The 16,513-nt window shown below is 38.3% G+C and overlaps 1 protein-coding gene across 3 annotated transcripts; it reads left to right on the forward strand.

Moving 5' to 3' along the window:
- Window positions 1-10,560: 10,560 nt before the first annotated feature.
- LOC108278302 (uncharacterized) lies at window positions 10,561-16,245 on the forward strand. 3 transcript variants are annotated; one of them, XM_017491569.3, is made up of 5 exons: window positions 10,561-10,668; window positions 13,126-13,244; window positions 13,359-13,408; window positions 13,516-13,671; window positions 14,417-16,241. In XM_017491569.3, the coding sequence occupies exons 1-5, from the start codon at window positions 10,570-10,572 to the stop codon at window positions 14,587-14,589; spliced, it is 597 nt and encodes a 198-aa protein (XP_017347058.2). In that variant the 5' UTR covers window positions 10,561-10,569; the 3' UTR covers window positions 14,590-16,241. The 3 variants fall into 3 exon arrangements, with proteins under 3 accessions (XP_017347058.2, XP_017347057.1, XP_017347055.1); XM_017491568.3 differs by lacking the exon at window positions 10,561-10,668 and adding an exon at window positions 10,675-12,032 and having other exon boundaries at window positions 13,540-13,671; window positions 14,417-16,245; XM_017491566.3 differs by lacking the exon at window positions 10,561-10,668 and adding an exon at window positions 10,675-12,032.
- The last annotated feature ends 268 nt before the right edge of the window (window positions 16,246-16,513 follow it).

Consider the following 16,513-nt stretch of genomic DNA (forward strand, 5'->3'; position numbering starts at 1 on the left):
AGAGTGGGTTAACGTTAACTACATTTAGAAAGTGTTTTGGACAAGGCAAGCTGTAGTAATTAGCATTAGGAGGATGAGTTAGAGCCGTGTTTCTTCATGTATTCGTGAATGTTAATGCTGGTTAAAAAGTGCAGACAGTCTGTGTTTAACACACAGCATATGCTGAATGTACTAACACACTGATTGTGCTAAAAGCAACACAAAATGTGTTGTCCTTATCTAGACACGGAGGTGTGTTAAAAATGAACACGTGATTGAGTGAAGGTTTGTATCAATATATTTATCCATAAAAGCATTATGAGAAAAAGACTAGAACACTAGAAAAAGCAAGCAGTCCACTCCAGTTTACATTAAATTACATAAATAACAGTCCAGTTTGCATGACATTAAATGCACCGCTATCTTCATTAGCTTTAGCTTACATGTTTATAATGCCCACTGGATTGAAAGTTCGTTACTCAGTTTTTTGGATGTTTTAAACGTCTCCTTTGATCGAAATCTGACATTTTCTTCTTAAATATGACTTATTTGAATCATTTACTTCAAAGTCTATATATAACCACCACTTCAGCAGCTCTAGCATACATTTTTGAACACCCTGTGTATAAATAAAGGAGATACAATGTTGACATATTTGTTTATAATGTATATTTGATATATTTATAATGTATATTTGACATTTTCAAAGGGTAAAAATAAGCCTAAAATATTCAACCATTTATTAAATAAAATTAACCCAATGTTTTTGTATAAATGAAACTATCCTTAAGGTTGAAAAGCAACCTATTTGCTGGGTTAAAATTAACGACCCAACTTGATGGGTTAGTTTAGCCCAAAATGTGTTCTGTCACATATTTACCCAGCCGTTGGGCTAAAAATAACCCAATTTGGGTTGTTTTTAACCCAGTGGTTTTTTAGAGTGTAGTATTTAAATCGTATCTTGTACAGCACTCGGCACAGCTTTTGTCGTCTGTGTCGGTAACCTGCACCTGATTTATCTCTTGCTCATGTTATTGCCTTGCTTTGATATTCTTGTTTTGTTTCTTGTTTTCTTTCTTGCTGTGAAAAAGTATTTTCCCCACCCTGATTTCTTCTGTTTTTGTATATCTCATACTAAATAGTTTTAGAAATTAAAACAAAATCTAAGATCAAAACAAAGGCAACCTGAGTAAACACAAAATACAGTTTTTAAATGATAATGTTATTTACTGAAGCAAAAAAGCTATCCAATACCAACTGGACTTGTGTGAAAATATATTATTACTAAATAATAATAACGTAGTTACTAAAATCTATGAAACTGCATTCATAATGGGGTTCAGCTGGACTAGACACAACCAGACCTGATTAGTGCAAACCCTGTTCAATCACATCAACACTTAAACAGAACTTTTTCAACAGCATGAAGTTGGTTAAAAGGTCTTACCCAGTAACACACTATACCTAAATTGAAAATAATTCCAGAAATGATGAGGAAGAAGGTGGTTGATACATCAGTCTTGGAAGGGTTACAAAGCTATTTCAAAGGCTCTGAAGATCCACAGTGAGAGCCATTATCTCCAAATGGAAAAACTTGGCACAGTAGTGAACCTTCCAAGAAGCGTCTGACCTTCCAAAATTCCCTCAAGAGCACAGCAACAACTTATCCAGGAAGTCACAAAAGAGCTAAGGACAACATCAAAGGACCTACAGGCCTCTCTTGCATCAATAAAGGTCACTGTTCATGACTCCACTATCAGAAAGACACTGGGGGAAAATGGCCTCCATGGAAGAGTGGCGAGGTGAAAACCACTGCCAACCCAGAAGAACATCAAGGCTCATCTGAATTTTGCCAAAACACACCTTGATGATCCTCAAACCTTTTGGGAGAATGTTCTGAGGACCGATGAGTCAAAAGTGGAACTGTTTGGAAGACAGATGTCCCGTTACATCTGGCATAAACCAAACACCAAATTCCACAAAAATAATATCATACCCATGTTCAAGCATAGTGGTGGAAGTGTGATGGTGTGGGGAGCTAAAGTTTAAATAAGAATCAGGGGCATTTTTTATTTTAGTAGAGGTTAAAGCTTAATATCTATAATATCCAGGTGATTTTATCCACTGTACAATGAATGAGGCATTGGCATAGTTTTTAGCAAGTGCAGTCATTAAACTGGCCAAATGAGAACATCCACAATCATCTTTATCCATGTATCCGTGTGGTACCATTCACAGCAACCTCATAACAAACTATCAGCTGTCCTTGCAGGCCCATCCTCAGCAGCAGCAAATGATCCTCAGGTGAAGAAGGATCCAAGCTGATGTAGATGGGCCAGCCAGGACTGGAAGGCAGGGAACGAGAGAGAGAGAGACTGACACTGACTTCTTCAGGGGACTTGTAGCTCACTTTGTAGTTCTTTAGCTCGCTAAGAACAGGAAATGGAGCTTGTCACATGATGTGATTTGCTGAAGATTCTGTGCGTGCTACTAAATGTGAAAATAAAACGGCACAGGTACATTTTCTATTTTTGTTCTCCCCGTGTCCACATGGCTTTCTTCTGAGTTCTCTGGTTTCCTCCCACCTCCCAAAAACATGCTAGTAGGTGATAAATTAACCCTAGATGTGAATGATTGTATGAATGTATGTGTACATGGTGCCTTGCAATGGACTGGTGTCACATGTAGGGTGTGTTCCTGCATCATGCCCAGTGTTCTCAGGAAAGTCTATGGATCCACTGCGACCCTGACCAGGATAAAGCAGTTACTGAAACCCAGTGAGTGATTGGGTTTTCTTGTGCCATCTAAAGGGGACACACCCACATTTTGAATCTTTAGAGTGGGTGGAGCTGTGCCTAAAGGTTTCACAGAAGTAGCAGCTACAACCTGTCAAACCTCTGTCATCTGTAAGCCCAGTAATTGAGATGCAAAGTATGAACAGAATGCTTGATTAATGATTTGGAAATTTCATAAGAACACATTTGAAGTGCACATACAAAATTTTAGCTATTTGTGCATAATTGAACTACAATAAGCTAGTCTTTAAGCTAGTCTTCTGATATCCAGGCAGTTTCTATGTGTGTGTGTGTGTGTGTGTGTGTGTGTGTGTGTGTGTGTGTGTGTATCATAGTCTTATGTAACTGAGCTCTGCACACAGTGCTCTCTGTGCCTCACTGGATCATCCCTTCCCATCGACCTGAAATCAGAGCTCTCTTGATATCCTACAAACAGCTCATTTAAAGCACTGAACAAGCATTATTCAAAATCGTGATCTGCTTTTCTCATCCCTCACAGACCGTTGGACTGATCCACAAACTTCCTCCTACACATTTAGCTCCTGTGCTGCAAGAGAAAGTACTCAGTGTGTGCAACAGGAAAACATATGCGTTCCACACCCTGTTGTTGACCCCCTCTGCTGAGTGTGCGAGCTAATGCATGCACACACACACACACACACACACACACACACACACACACACACACACACACACACACACACACAGGAAACTCCAACACAAAACAGATCTCCTGAATACATCAAAGAGCTGAACCAATGTTCTGGTACACGTTAACAGCACCAGCTCACGATGCTTGTGAATTGTACAGGTGTCCAAAAGGTCAGGAGAGAACAGGCATTTAAAAATATTAACATTCAATTGTGTTGTTTACTTTCCGCGGAAACATCTTTAGATGTCGATATAAATAAACTAAGAATGGGAACATGAATTTAGGAGGGGGCTTGAAATATTGTTTAAATGATAACTTGCAATCACAAGGTCTTACTAAGCAATGTTTTGAGTATCTCTGTATCAAAATATACATCGATGATTTCTATATACTTAAAGCTGCACGAGGACATGGCTACGTTTTCTCTAGTTTCCCTTGGAAACATATTTCCTTGTGAAGTACATGAATGCAAATCCTATTTTTAAAAAAATATTAATAAATAAATTTTAAAAACGCTTATAGTGAAGCTGTTTAATAGCCTTTCCTAAAAACATTAGTTAAAACTGTATTTGTTTTTGTTAACTATGTATTTGTTTAGTTCATCAAGCTTTGGGAGATTTGTTTCGTTTCTTAAGGATGCAATTGCTTTTGGCTTCGTTGCAACGTAAAGCACATGGTAACTCAATTCCTAGACCTGTAACTGCTTATTATTGATTCGTAAAACAAGAGCCATATTTGGTGTTGTGTCCCGGAAAAAAAAAAAGAGATTACACGTTTAAATAAAACTGTCTCGTAGAAGTCATTTTAAAGAAACATTCTAACGTCTCAGATAAAAAATAAAAAAACCCCAGTCATGTTATTTGGCGAATTCCATCTTATTGCATACATTTTAAAACATCAGCTGATGCTAATGTTTAAAGATCAATTTGTACATCAGCATTAGTGCCATGCTGACAAGTTATTAAGTAATTAGTATGTTATAACTTGTATTAAAAACTGTGTTTAATTTAAGATGAGAGCAGATGGTTTCACAGTGTAACCTCCTCTACCTATGTAAAGCAGGTCATGCTGGTGAAACTAACATTATGCCTTTGTTTATGCGTCTTTTCTATTTCTGTTCATCCGCAACCTGTTGAAGAAATGAATTCTGCCATGAAGAGGACAGATGGATGAATGAACAGGTTTTCTGGTTTTAATAAATAGTTTGAGTAAATATGGCAAACGAACCAAAGACCTAGGGCAATACCAGAAACACGAGGCAGGTGAATGGTATAGTGATCAGCAAACAGGTATAAACTAAATACGACTAAATCAGTAGAAAGGAAGCAGGTTAGGGTCTAATCACTAATGAATAGATAAAGGCTTGGACTTGGACAGAATCAGAATCTCTTTATTTTGGCAAGTGTGTTACACATACAAGGAATTTGTCATAGTGAGTGCACACATGTATGACATCAGACACACCAGACAAGTGCACGGACTGTTAACAATATTCAGGAAAACAGACATATAACTGAGGGAAATTTTAAATACAAATAGAATAATGGAGTAGAAGATTAGATATAATGAAGCAAATGTGAAAGTATCCAAAGATGAAGAAGTGAAAATATATTCAAATAGTGAGAACGTGACACTGAAATACAGGGTTACTTAAAGAAATTCAATTTCTTTAAGAGTTCAGTTAATACTCAGGTGACTATGAACATGAGGATAGACGCCTGAGCAGATGCCATGTGGGCTGAGAACATAGGAGTTGCAGACATGGCAGAACAAACTCCAACAAAAGGTTTCTGGTGGAACTGCAGAACTTTTCGAGAGATCTGCTATGCCATGGATAATACCTACATTTGGATGTAGATGGGTTTTAATCCACTGGAATCATGTCATTCTCGGTGAACACACACCTTCCACAACATAGACATCTGGACTTTAAATCTGTGCTTTTGATCAGCTAAAGGCAGCGATTTTCCTTAATGACAGACAAAAGCCACCTTGGCATTATTTGTACAATAACTGCTAAAATGGTCAATTTTGGTCATTTAGATTAAAAAACAATGGGAAAGTGATGATAAAATAATATAGATACTTTTAGAACTCCACCTTAACACTCATTCAGCTGAATACAATATCATGTATAATTTGTGATCTGCTTTAAATTCTAGAACGTAATCACAGGATCTGTATAACAGCAGTGTATTTAAGGTCCTCAAAGTTACAGTGTAATGTAGATGTCATTTAAAACAACAACAACAACAACAACAACAATAACAAAACAGGAGTCTGGAAGATGAAATACGATCATTTCCATGAGAGTTTTCCCTGAAACCAAAGAGTGCTCCCTAATTCTGTATGTACGGCTTGATTATGGATGAGAGCTAGCCATTAGATGTAACAGTAAATATATTGAACTAACCTCATATAATATGGAGACTTAATTGCTTTGATTTGCAATTGGTTTGCATCAGACTGCATGACTCAGCTTATCAAGCAGCACTACAGCACATGAGTTTAATGGAGCAGATTTCCAAGGACGTATGTTGTTCAGATTGCATAATACGCAGAAACCGTCTTTAAATTTTGTCCCACACCCCCTTGTAAGACATTGTAAGGATACAGGGGTTATTTAATGTTGTAATGAGACTTTCTGATACGATGCTTCATCAGATCCAAAACAGTATTGCCTGCTACACTTCAAAGAATTATGATTCCCTGTGATGTATGAAATTTGCACACTGAGCAGAGGCCGCATGCATCATTTGCAACAAAAGCAGCAGCTTAAAACGGCGCATGGAGGCACACGTGTGTATCCAAATGGCCGTGTTGCCTCGGGGACTAGCCAGCTTGTCGCCCGCTCTCTGCATGTTGACCCTGGGGAGCCTCTGAAAGACACTGCAACCCCCCTCAGGTCCTTTTTTGGGGAGGATCAAAGCCTGGAAGATCCATAAACTGTTTAATGCAGAAAGTGTGCCATGTTGAGCTTGGGCCACACAATTACCTCATTACACACTTTCAGCTCCACCACCTCTTTTCAATAGCACCCCCCCACACACACCCCCACCCCCCTAGTGCAACAATACCCATCTGCTGGGACCTCAATGTGGGCGCTGTTGAAGAAAAGAGAGAGCATCTGGTGTAAGCCTTTGTGGGTCCTCTTTGTAGAAAATAAAATATTGTGAGATTTTGAATTTAATTTAAAGAAACACATGGTGGTTCCAAACAGTCTTGTTTTTGTCACGCAAGAAAGAACACCTAATAATGAATCAGCTACTGATCCCCCATGCCTTGTGATATTCATCCAAAAGCTTTTTGAAATGAATGTTTTGAGAAATATTTGAATTTGAATACAGTAATTTGAATAGACTATGTTTTTTTAAAATAACTTGGAGTATACAAGGTCCAATTTATTGTGATGCGCAGACATACCACTAGTGTATATTTTGACCAGTAAGTAAAAAAGCTCAAAAGTGGATTCAAATACAGCCAATTTTCAACTAAGCCAATAAGAGACACTCTTTAACAAATCATTTGCTCTTAATGTAAGCAAGGGCTATTGGATTCAATCTGTTGGTTCAAGTCAATTCAAGTCTGATCTTTATGGGGCTCAGGAGAGCACACATGAGATTATGCTTTGAGTAAATGTCTGCCCAAATAAATCTCTGTGGTCCAGATGGGTTTGTGGATCCTAGATCGAAACAAGCTCGAGCTCACTGTCACCCCTAGCTGTGTACTAGGGTAGTTCACTTCCTACAGCTTGAGGAGCAGACAGCAGACCCTTTTTTTATCTTCTTTAATTTCCCATTGTACCAAAAGCATCTTTGAAGGATTACAGAGTATAGTCCTCATGAAGGAACAGCCCTGTTCCGGTTGTCTGTCTGTTTGTTATTTTCCAACATAGTAAAAATTGTGGTTGTGTTGCACAGTGTAAGATCGTCCTCTTGTGGAATGAAAGTGAAACTGCCATAGATTCAGTGATCGTTTCAGATGAGACGTTTTCTCCATCCACCTTTCTGACACGATATCTTCCAGGATGGAAGCCCGTCATCTGATCTGCTTACCGGTGTACTGTATAACGCCTCTATACTGGACCGCTCAATCACCACTGAAGCCCTTATAGTCCATCTGGTAAACACAGCATCTTCTAAAGAATCTTGATGTGACTCTAGATGATGAGCATGATTTCTGTGATCACATCAACTGTTATATACTGCTGGTTTCTTACTCATCAGAAACATCAGAAAAAATGACTACTGTTCAAATTCTCATTCAAGCTCTTGACCTATTCAGATTAGATTCCTGCAACTTCCTTCACAACACACTGCATCATCTTCTCTACATCATAGTGATGCGTCATTCAGGACAGAGTCAGCTCTTTCTGCTGGCTCATTTAGCTAATCCCAAAGAGCTGATTCACATACAGTACTGTGCAAAAAGCGATTGTGCCTTGTGATGGGTTGGCACCCCGTTCAGGATGCCCCCTGCCTTGTACCCCGAGTTCCCTGGGATAGGCTCCAGGCTCCTGTGTGATCTTGTGTAGGATAAGCGGTATGGAATGGATGGATGAAAAGTATATGAGCAATTTACTTTGTAAAGGCATTGCTGCCACTTGCAGTACAATTTAAACAATGGAAACCTCTTTTCAAAATCTGAGCTATCTGTCATTGTGAATGGTGGGTCGTGTGCTTAACTTCCCATATGTTTAAGTATATTAGCGGTGGGTGATAAGTATTCTGGATAAATATAAATAAATCTTCTTGATGAAGCACAGACATATCAGGCACAATAACATTAATGAACATATGTCTACTCCATGCATATTTGTAGTTCCTTGCTGTTTTAATTACAGATGCACCAATGTAAAAGGCAATTTACATTGGTAAATGTACCAATGTAAATTTTAAAAACATCCGATGATCAGGGCTGATTCCATCCATCTTCTATACCGTTTATCTTTTTCAGGGTCACTGGGAACCTGGAGCCTATCCCAGGGCGCATCGGGCACAAGGCGGGGTACACCCTGGACAGGGTGCCAGTCCATCGCAAGGCACAATCACTTACAAATACACACACCCGTTCATACACCACGGACACTTTGGACATGCCAATCAGCCTACCATACATGTCTTTGGACTTGGGGAGGAAACCAGAGTACCCGGAGGAAACCCCCGCAGCACGGGGAGAACATGCAAACTCCATACACACAGGGCCACGGTGGGAATCAAACCCCCGACCCTGGAGGTGTGAGGCGAACGTGCTAACCACTAATCCAGGGCTGATTATATCCTGTCAATCAAAAGAGGGCAGGAAAACACATCGAATTCGTGTTGTGTATGAAGATGATGTCTCTTGTGTGGAATGATGACAAAACTGCAGTTTGTAAACTCTGTAATCTCTGCACCGATAAAATCTTACACCGGAAGTGAGCAGCAGTGAAGCGGGAGTTTCGGCGTCGAGTCTAAATTTTTTGTTCTTTCTTTTTTTTGTCGCACTGCTCACGCTGAATTAAAGCGCCAGTAGACCATTGAAAGATTTAAATGAAGATGAGTGGCAAAAAAGTATATATTGCACAGAAAAATATATTTGTAGAGAAGTATATTTCATATCCAGTTAATGTTAATATATAAAAAAGTTGATATTATATATTACCAGTTTGATGTTCAGTGATGAAGTAGAAATGCTTTTGTTTGTGGTGAGTGAATGTGAGACTAACAGGAGGTTTTGTAGAATTCAGTCCATGTTAATATGAATTAATAACATTCAATAAATTAATAATCCTACTTTAATCTTCAGAATTGAGTTCATGTGTTAATGTTAATTAGAGTAATGTGTTTTGTGTTTGAGACCAGTTACTGTGAAACAACTTGTTCACATGGAGAGAATAAAGTTTTTATTTGCATTTCCTTCAAAATTGTGGAATTAATTATTATTAATTTAAAAGAAGGAATAAAAGGCAGAACTATCGGTATCGTTATCAGTATCGGCCGATATCACTCTGAATAATCGGTTATCGGCCGATATCACTCTGAATAATCGGTTATTGGTATCAGCTGAGAACTTTAGTATCGGTGCATCTCTAGTTTTAATAGATTTTATCAACTGCTATGTAAAGTAATGCTATTTTGTTAGTTAGAAGGTAGAGTCAAATTTCCTGAAACAATACCATTCATAATTAGGAAAAGAAGACCAATCACACTTTGTGATAAATTCTTGCGACTCTCCTAGTGAGATCACACCACTAGCGCCATCTTGTGGCTGGAATCATAGTCTCATATTTCAGGCCTGTAAGTGCTCTGCACTTCATAATCAATGGCCTCTGTTTCACACACATCAGAAAATATGTGCCAGCTCAGCTCTTTGATTTCAGGATGCCTGTCATGTCCTTCTCTGAGATATGAGCATGCTCATAAGGCGAGTTGTCACTACTTTAGTGTCCTGGCTGTATATCAGTGGAATGAGCTTCACCTTCCTCTCTGCACACTCCAGTGTTTCTCCATCATGTCTGCAATGTTCTAAAGACTCAACTCTTCTGACAATATCTAGAATAAGACTCATTTTTCTCTGCACTTTTTATATGAAATGTTCTTTCTATTATTTATTACTTTATTTTCTGAACTCTTTTACCTATTTATTGTTTGTTCACTTACTTAAATCCTCATGTTTTTAAATAGACCCTTTTAGTTACAGATTAGACTGCTCTTTTACTTATACAAGCTCTTACTATTTTGTATGCTATCACATTAGAATCCCATACAAATTCTCCAAGGTCTATGTATTGTTGCACTTGCAGCTGTTTCACTGTTTGTAAGTTGCTCCTAGATTCATTTGTGTTGAAATCTCCTGTGACGGAATGTTACCACAAATACTAAAACCATATATTTGAAAAGACATCTCACAACTGAGATGCGTTGTTACTGTTGAATATGTGTTGGTACACATCTAACCAAAAATAGCCTGAGGGACTCCTACTGTATGGTGGTGTGCCACTGTTGGTAAGCCAGGATAATCACATACAAAAGAGGTAAGCATAAAAAATCTTTTAATTAATAACTTCAGGAATGATTACTTCACAGTTCATACACTGTGAGGGAACACAACACGTCATCATGTGGCTATAATGAGTAATACGCGAAACGCAAATCTACAGTGATGCAAATGACGTATTTCCTGCTTATGTACCAGGAAGATACAGCCAAACTCAATATGGCGTCCACACGTGTATCGGGACTTCTTTCCACTAATGAGAAGGTATGATATTTTAAGGATTAGCGCTGATTCAATTCACAGTGTGTGCAAAAAGATAGGACAGTTATGACACACTCCTGCAAAACTTGTTGGTGAAACAGATGAGCACAGACATTCAAAGTATTTAACCATCTTAGTCACACACGCACACGCACACACCCACACGTGTGGGGGTGTGTGTGTGTTGTGTTTTTGTGTGTACTGTCCACACTATTTTGAATATAAAACTCGATTTGTTCCATTTGGTTTACAGTAGCATTCACTTTGCATGTTAAAGGTCTTATTTTAACTTCGAATTGTGAGATGTTTGTTCTCCTCACGGCCCAATTGAAAGTGAAACTGCCATAGATTCAATGATCACAGAGGTTTCAGATCAGAGTTTTTCTCCATCCACTTTTCTGAAGTAGTAGCTTCCAGGATGAATCATTTGGTCTGCTTACTATTGTAATGTATAACTCCTCTATACTGTACCACTCAATCACCACTGATGCCCTTATAGTCCGTCTGGTAAACACAGCAAAGAATCTTGATGTGAATCTAGACGATGAGCTAGATAACACAGAAGTCAGAAAATGACTTAGACATCTAAGACAAAATGAGTATTAACAAGTTTAGGGTGCCTAAGACTTTTGAATAGTACTGTAGAGTATGTGAGGGGGCATGGTGGCTTAGTGGGTACCCCTCCAGAGTTGGGGGTTCGAATCCTGACTCTGCCCTGTGTGTGCGGAGTTTACATGTTCTCAACATGCTTCGGGGGTTTCCTCCAGTTTCCTCCCCCAGTCCAAAGACATCAGTTGTAGGTTGATTGGTATTTCTAAATTGTCTGTAGTGCATGAATGTGTGTGTGTGTGTGTGTGTGATTGTGCCCTGTGATGGGTTGGTAGCCCGAGTTCCCTTGGATAGGCTCCAGGCTCCCTGTAACCCTGTGTAGGATAAGCAGTATGGAAAACGGATGGATGGATGGAGGGATGTACAGTATATGAGCAATTTATTTTGTAAGGCAATGCTGCCACTCTTGCAGTGGAATTTAATCAATGGACACCTCTTTTCAACATCTGAGCTGTCTGTTATTGTGAACGCTGTGTGACCGAGACAATACGACCGGAAGTATCCGCTGTACTGCCGATTGTTTACAATGTTCCCTATGTAGTTAAGTTTACTATTAATAACTTCAGGAATGATTACTTCACAGTTCGTACACTTTGAGGGAACACAACAGGTCATCATGGGGCTATAATGAGTAATACTCAAAACACACACTCACAATGATGCGTATTACGTATTTCCTGCTCACGTACCAGGAAGATACAACTAAACTCAATATGGCGTCCACATGTGTATCGGGATTTTTTTCCACAAATGAGAAGGTATGATATTTTAAGGATTAGCACTGATTCAATTCACTGTGTTTGCAAAAATATAGGACAGTTATGACACAATCTTGCAAAAAATTTTAGCGAAATAGATGAGCACAGACTTTCGAAATTTTTTACCATCTTAGTCACACACGCACAGACCCACACGTGTGGGTGTGTGTCTGTTGTGGTTTTCTGTGTACTGACCAAATTATTTTGAATATGAAACTTCCTCTTGCTTTACTGTAGTGTTCACTTTACATGTTAAAAGGTCTTATTTTATCTTTGAATACCAAGATGTTTTTTTCGCCTCAGGATCTAATTCCGGTTAATTTTCCACGTAATGTATATAAATTACACATCCCTCACCTCCACATTATGGAACAAACTAATGAGAAGTAAACATACCATCACACTATATTTTCAGATTAGTTTTAGATCTCTGCAATCATGTAACTTAATGTAACACCAGTCAGGATACCAGGGAATTGCACATTCTTGGGTTAATCACAGTAAATCACAGTTTGCATAATGGCTTATGATCACAGTACTGTTAAAATTCTCAAAATTGCTTGGTGTTCTGGCTACAAGGCATCATTTAATGTCAGTATTGTCAAAGTGCTGTGGTAAAAGGAATAAATCAGTTTGGGACTTTGGAAAATAATCAACTTCAGGGTGGTAACACATCACACCAAACCATCATGTTTTATTCCTTGCATATATTACGTGTACTAATCATAGGTCATGAAACATGTCTAAAACCATACAGAGAAAGTCATTTCATTTTAATATAACCATATGAAAACGTTACTAATTCAGATTGCAGAACTACAATATAAATCTATAACTCACTGAGCAACTATTAGAGTCTGAAATATTTAATTGTTGTGTTTGTCTCTCTCTGTAAATAGCTAAAAATAGCATGTGTATTAGCATTACTGTCGAAAAGTCTTCGGCACCCATTCACCCATTTATTCCAATCATTTATTTTGCACAAAAAAAAGGTCCATCACGTTAAATGTTATACCATTAAAGAAAGGCAGATGTTAAGTAATAAATCAACTGTACAGAAATCCCAGTGTCTTTTGTGTGCTTTCTCTTTCAGATTCCTGTACAATGTATGGATGACCCCTTTGGGTTCAAAGCTGAGGTGATTTATGGAGATGAGTCCATTCCTCTGTATCGGTGTACCCCATTTCTCACCGTCCATAGTAGGCAGCACATGTAAGTCAGCTATCGTGGGTGACCTGTTGAAATAAACTGCACCTAGTTGCTATAGTGCTTGTGCTTACAATTAATACTGTACACTGTAGAGTTTAAACTGTTTTTCATTCTAAGGCCCACTGTCTACGGCAATGAAAGCTCTGGTGCTGAAGTTGAGGATACCCGTAAGTATACTTTATATAAGTGCTTTATATATCAGGTTCTTCTGTGAATTTTATTTTATGTCCAACACCGTGCATAAATCTCAATTTCACAATGTTTATTTTTCAAGACATCTTTGAATCACTTCATACAGCTGAATCAAGACATCAAATGCAGGACATGTCAAGTGCTGATGACCGTAGACAACCTAATGCCAGACCACGTCCTGTCTGGCCCGAGGACACTGATGCTCACTACAGTCGCAATCAACTAACCTTTACTGATGGTAGGACATTTCCTGTATTCATAGATATTTTTTATACATCCTTGTCAACCCTTTCATATAACTTGTTAGTGCACATTATTATGTCACACTTATTATTATTATTATTATTATTATTATTATTATTATTATTATTATTATTAAGGGGCCACTTGCAGTGCAATGGAAAGTGGATTTTTAATTTATGCAATTCCCTTGTCTTTCTATGATTCTATAAAAGTACTTTCAAATTTATCATATTGTTCTGCTAACCAACTACAGTAATGGCAGCCCTACTGTAAAGATGTTGATGGCAACATTTATAGCATTTATCTACATGATTAAATATGCTGTTGTGAATAAGAGTTTGCGTCAGATCACAGCGCCAGGGTAAATACTGCTTATGAGGTTTATCCCCCAAGCCTCCAAGGGGTCAGCTAACAAACTTTATGCCCAAGTGCTCCATAAATTTCAATAGTGTATTTGCTAGCTACATGTCTAGCCTAGCTTGCTAGCAATAGGTTAGCTGTTACCTAAGCAAATAAAACAACCACACTTGACAACAAGGACTGAACAAAACGAAAGCAAGGATTCCCCCAAGGGGAAACACTGAGAAAAAGATGACAAGGGTGTGTTAAAAAGAATACTGAAACTCACCCATTATCCATAATCGTAGTCGCTGAAGTCTTGTAGTTGCATCTTGTGATTTCCTGGGAAAGGTCAAGAACGGTAAAACTAATTTGTGATTGATTTACGCCTCTTCTTGTAGGTGGCTTTCCACTAACCATGGCTATGGGTGGAATGGGAAACTACAAGCCTCAGCAGATAGAGAGTCTTGTACTGCCGGAGGAGGAAGAATGGGACAAGAATCCAAGAACAAGGATGAAAAAAGGGGGGAAAAGAGGAGGGAAAAAATCCCGTAGAAAGCAACGGCAATATTGACGAAATATGGAAAATGCACTTAATGCACTTGTATAATGCATTAATACTTTAACTAGCTTTTTCTATAGTGTAGACTATGCTGTTCCTTTATAGTCCAAACTTTATAGTCCAGAGTCGTTTATGTGCATTTCTTCTGTGTCTTTTTTATGTATGTAAACTGCACAAAATAGAGATCAGATGACGCAACAAACTGCAAACAAAATTGACTTGAAAAAGACTGGTGTAGGTTCTCATCTACCAGAATATACCTGTACTCCAGCAGAAGAAACCAGTACTGCCCTTCATAGTGTGGTCCAGGGTGCTCAATACTCTTAACCATGTCTCTGGCAACGCCATCCATTTAACTCAAATGTTTGTGTTTGGTGGATGAGAATAACTGTGCTAAATGTACCTTTTCAATCACACACAAGATTCCATTTGCTGAGCAAGTATTAAACAAGGCTAGTGTAATGAACATGCAACAGAAAGGAGATCATTCTAGAAACTTCACTTAAAAAAAACCAAGGTAACCAAAATTCTCATTTCTCAAGATACAGAGTCAACAGTTTCTATTAAACTGTCAGAGTCAGTCATTCCTATAACATTCTTATTGTCATTTCTTTGCATACTTGTTCATTTCAAGTTTATGTTCAAGTGCTCCATAGATTTCAATAGTGCATTTGCTAGCGACATTGCTGTATTTGCAATCTGTATTGCTGACATCTGTTACCTAAGCAAATAAAACAACAGCACTTGACAACAAGGACTGAATAAAACAAAAGAAAGGATTCCCCCAAGGGGAAACACTGAGAAAAAGATGACAAGGATGTGTTAAAAAGAATACTGAAACTCACCCATTAGCCATAACCATAGTAGTTGAAGTCTTGTAGTTGCATCTTGTGATTTCCTGGGAAAGGTCAAGAACGGTAAAACTAATTTGTGAGTGATTTATGGATGTTCCTTTTCGGTGGCTCACCTCTAGCCATGGCTATGGGTGGTGTGGGAAACTACCTAAATGTTAACTTTTTCTCTTTTTTTTATCTATAAAGACAAACAGGTTTTATTCATGTTGCATGATGCACATGTCCTGGGATAATTAGTTGTGATTCCCATGCAAATCTTTTCTACTAAAAAAAATAAGCAAAGAGCTGCACATCTAAAATGTTCACACATGCATTAGAACAAATATTGGAACAATATAATCTGGTCAGACAAAACTAAAAGAACTTTTTGGCAATAATTTATCTTGTCATGTTTGGAGAAAGAAGAGTTGTGCATATGATCCCCAGAACACCATAACCACAGTGAAGTACAGAGATGGGAGCATGATGATGTTATTGTGTTCATTACACGCCATCGAAGGAAACATGAACAGAACAATTTACCAAGACATATTGGAGGAGAATTCGATCTCATCAGCCATGAAACTGAACCTAGGGACAAGATGAACATTTCAACAAGACATCCCAGAACATACAACCAAACTAACTTACGAAGGCCTTACAATGGTCTAGCCCAGGGGTTCCCAAACTTTTCCAGAGAAAGGTCCCCCAAATGGCATTAACATTTGACTGAGGCCCCCCTTTTGCAAGATGTCTTTAAAACACATTAAAAATACAGACTTCTGAATATATCCCCCCTTTTTTTTATTATTAATAATTACATCTTACATCACATTTCATTAGGAATTGATTGTGTGTGTGTGTGTGTGTGTGTGTGTGTGTGTGTGTGTGTGTGTGTGTAGTTGTCTGAGAGTGAGAATTTATTTTTCACACCAAATTGTTGAGGCCCCCTGGCGGCCCCCACTTTGAAAACCACTGGTCTAGCCAATCTCCTGACTTGAATTCCAAAATTTTTTACATTTTTATAAGTTTTAAAATTACGAGTCCATCAGTTGGACCCTCTTAACCTGGGGAACTGAAGAGGATTTGACAAGAGGAAGGGG

Source organism: Ictalurus punctatus, chromosome 17 (genome assembly GCF_001660625.3).
Source record: "Ictalurus punctatus breed USDA103 chromosome 17, Coco_2.0, whole genome shotgun sequence".
Lineage (NCBI taxonomy): Eukaryota > Metazoa > Chordata > Actinopteri > Siluriformes > Ictaluridae > Ictalurus > Ictalurus punctatus.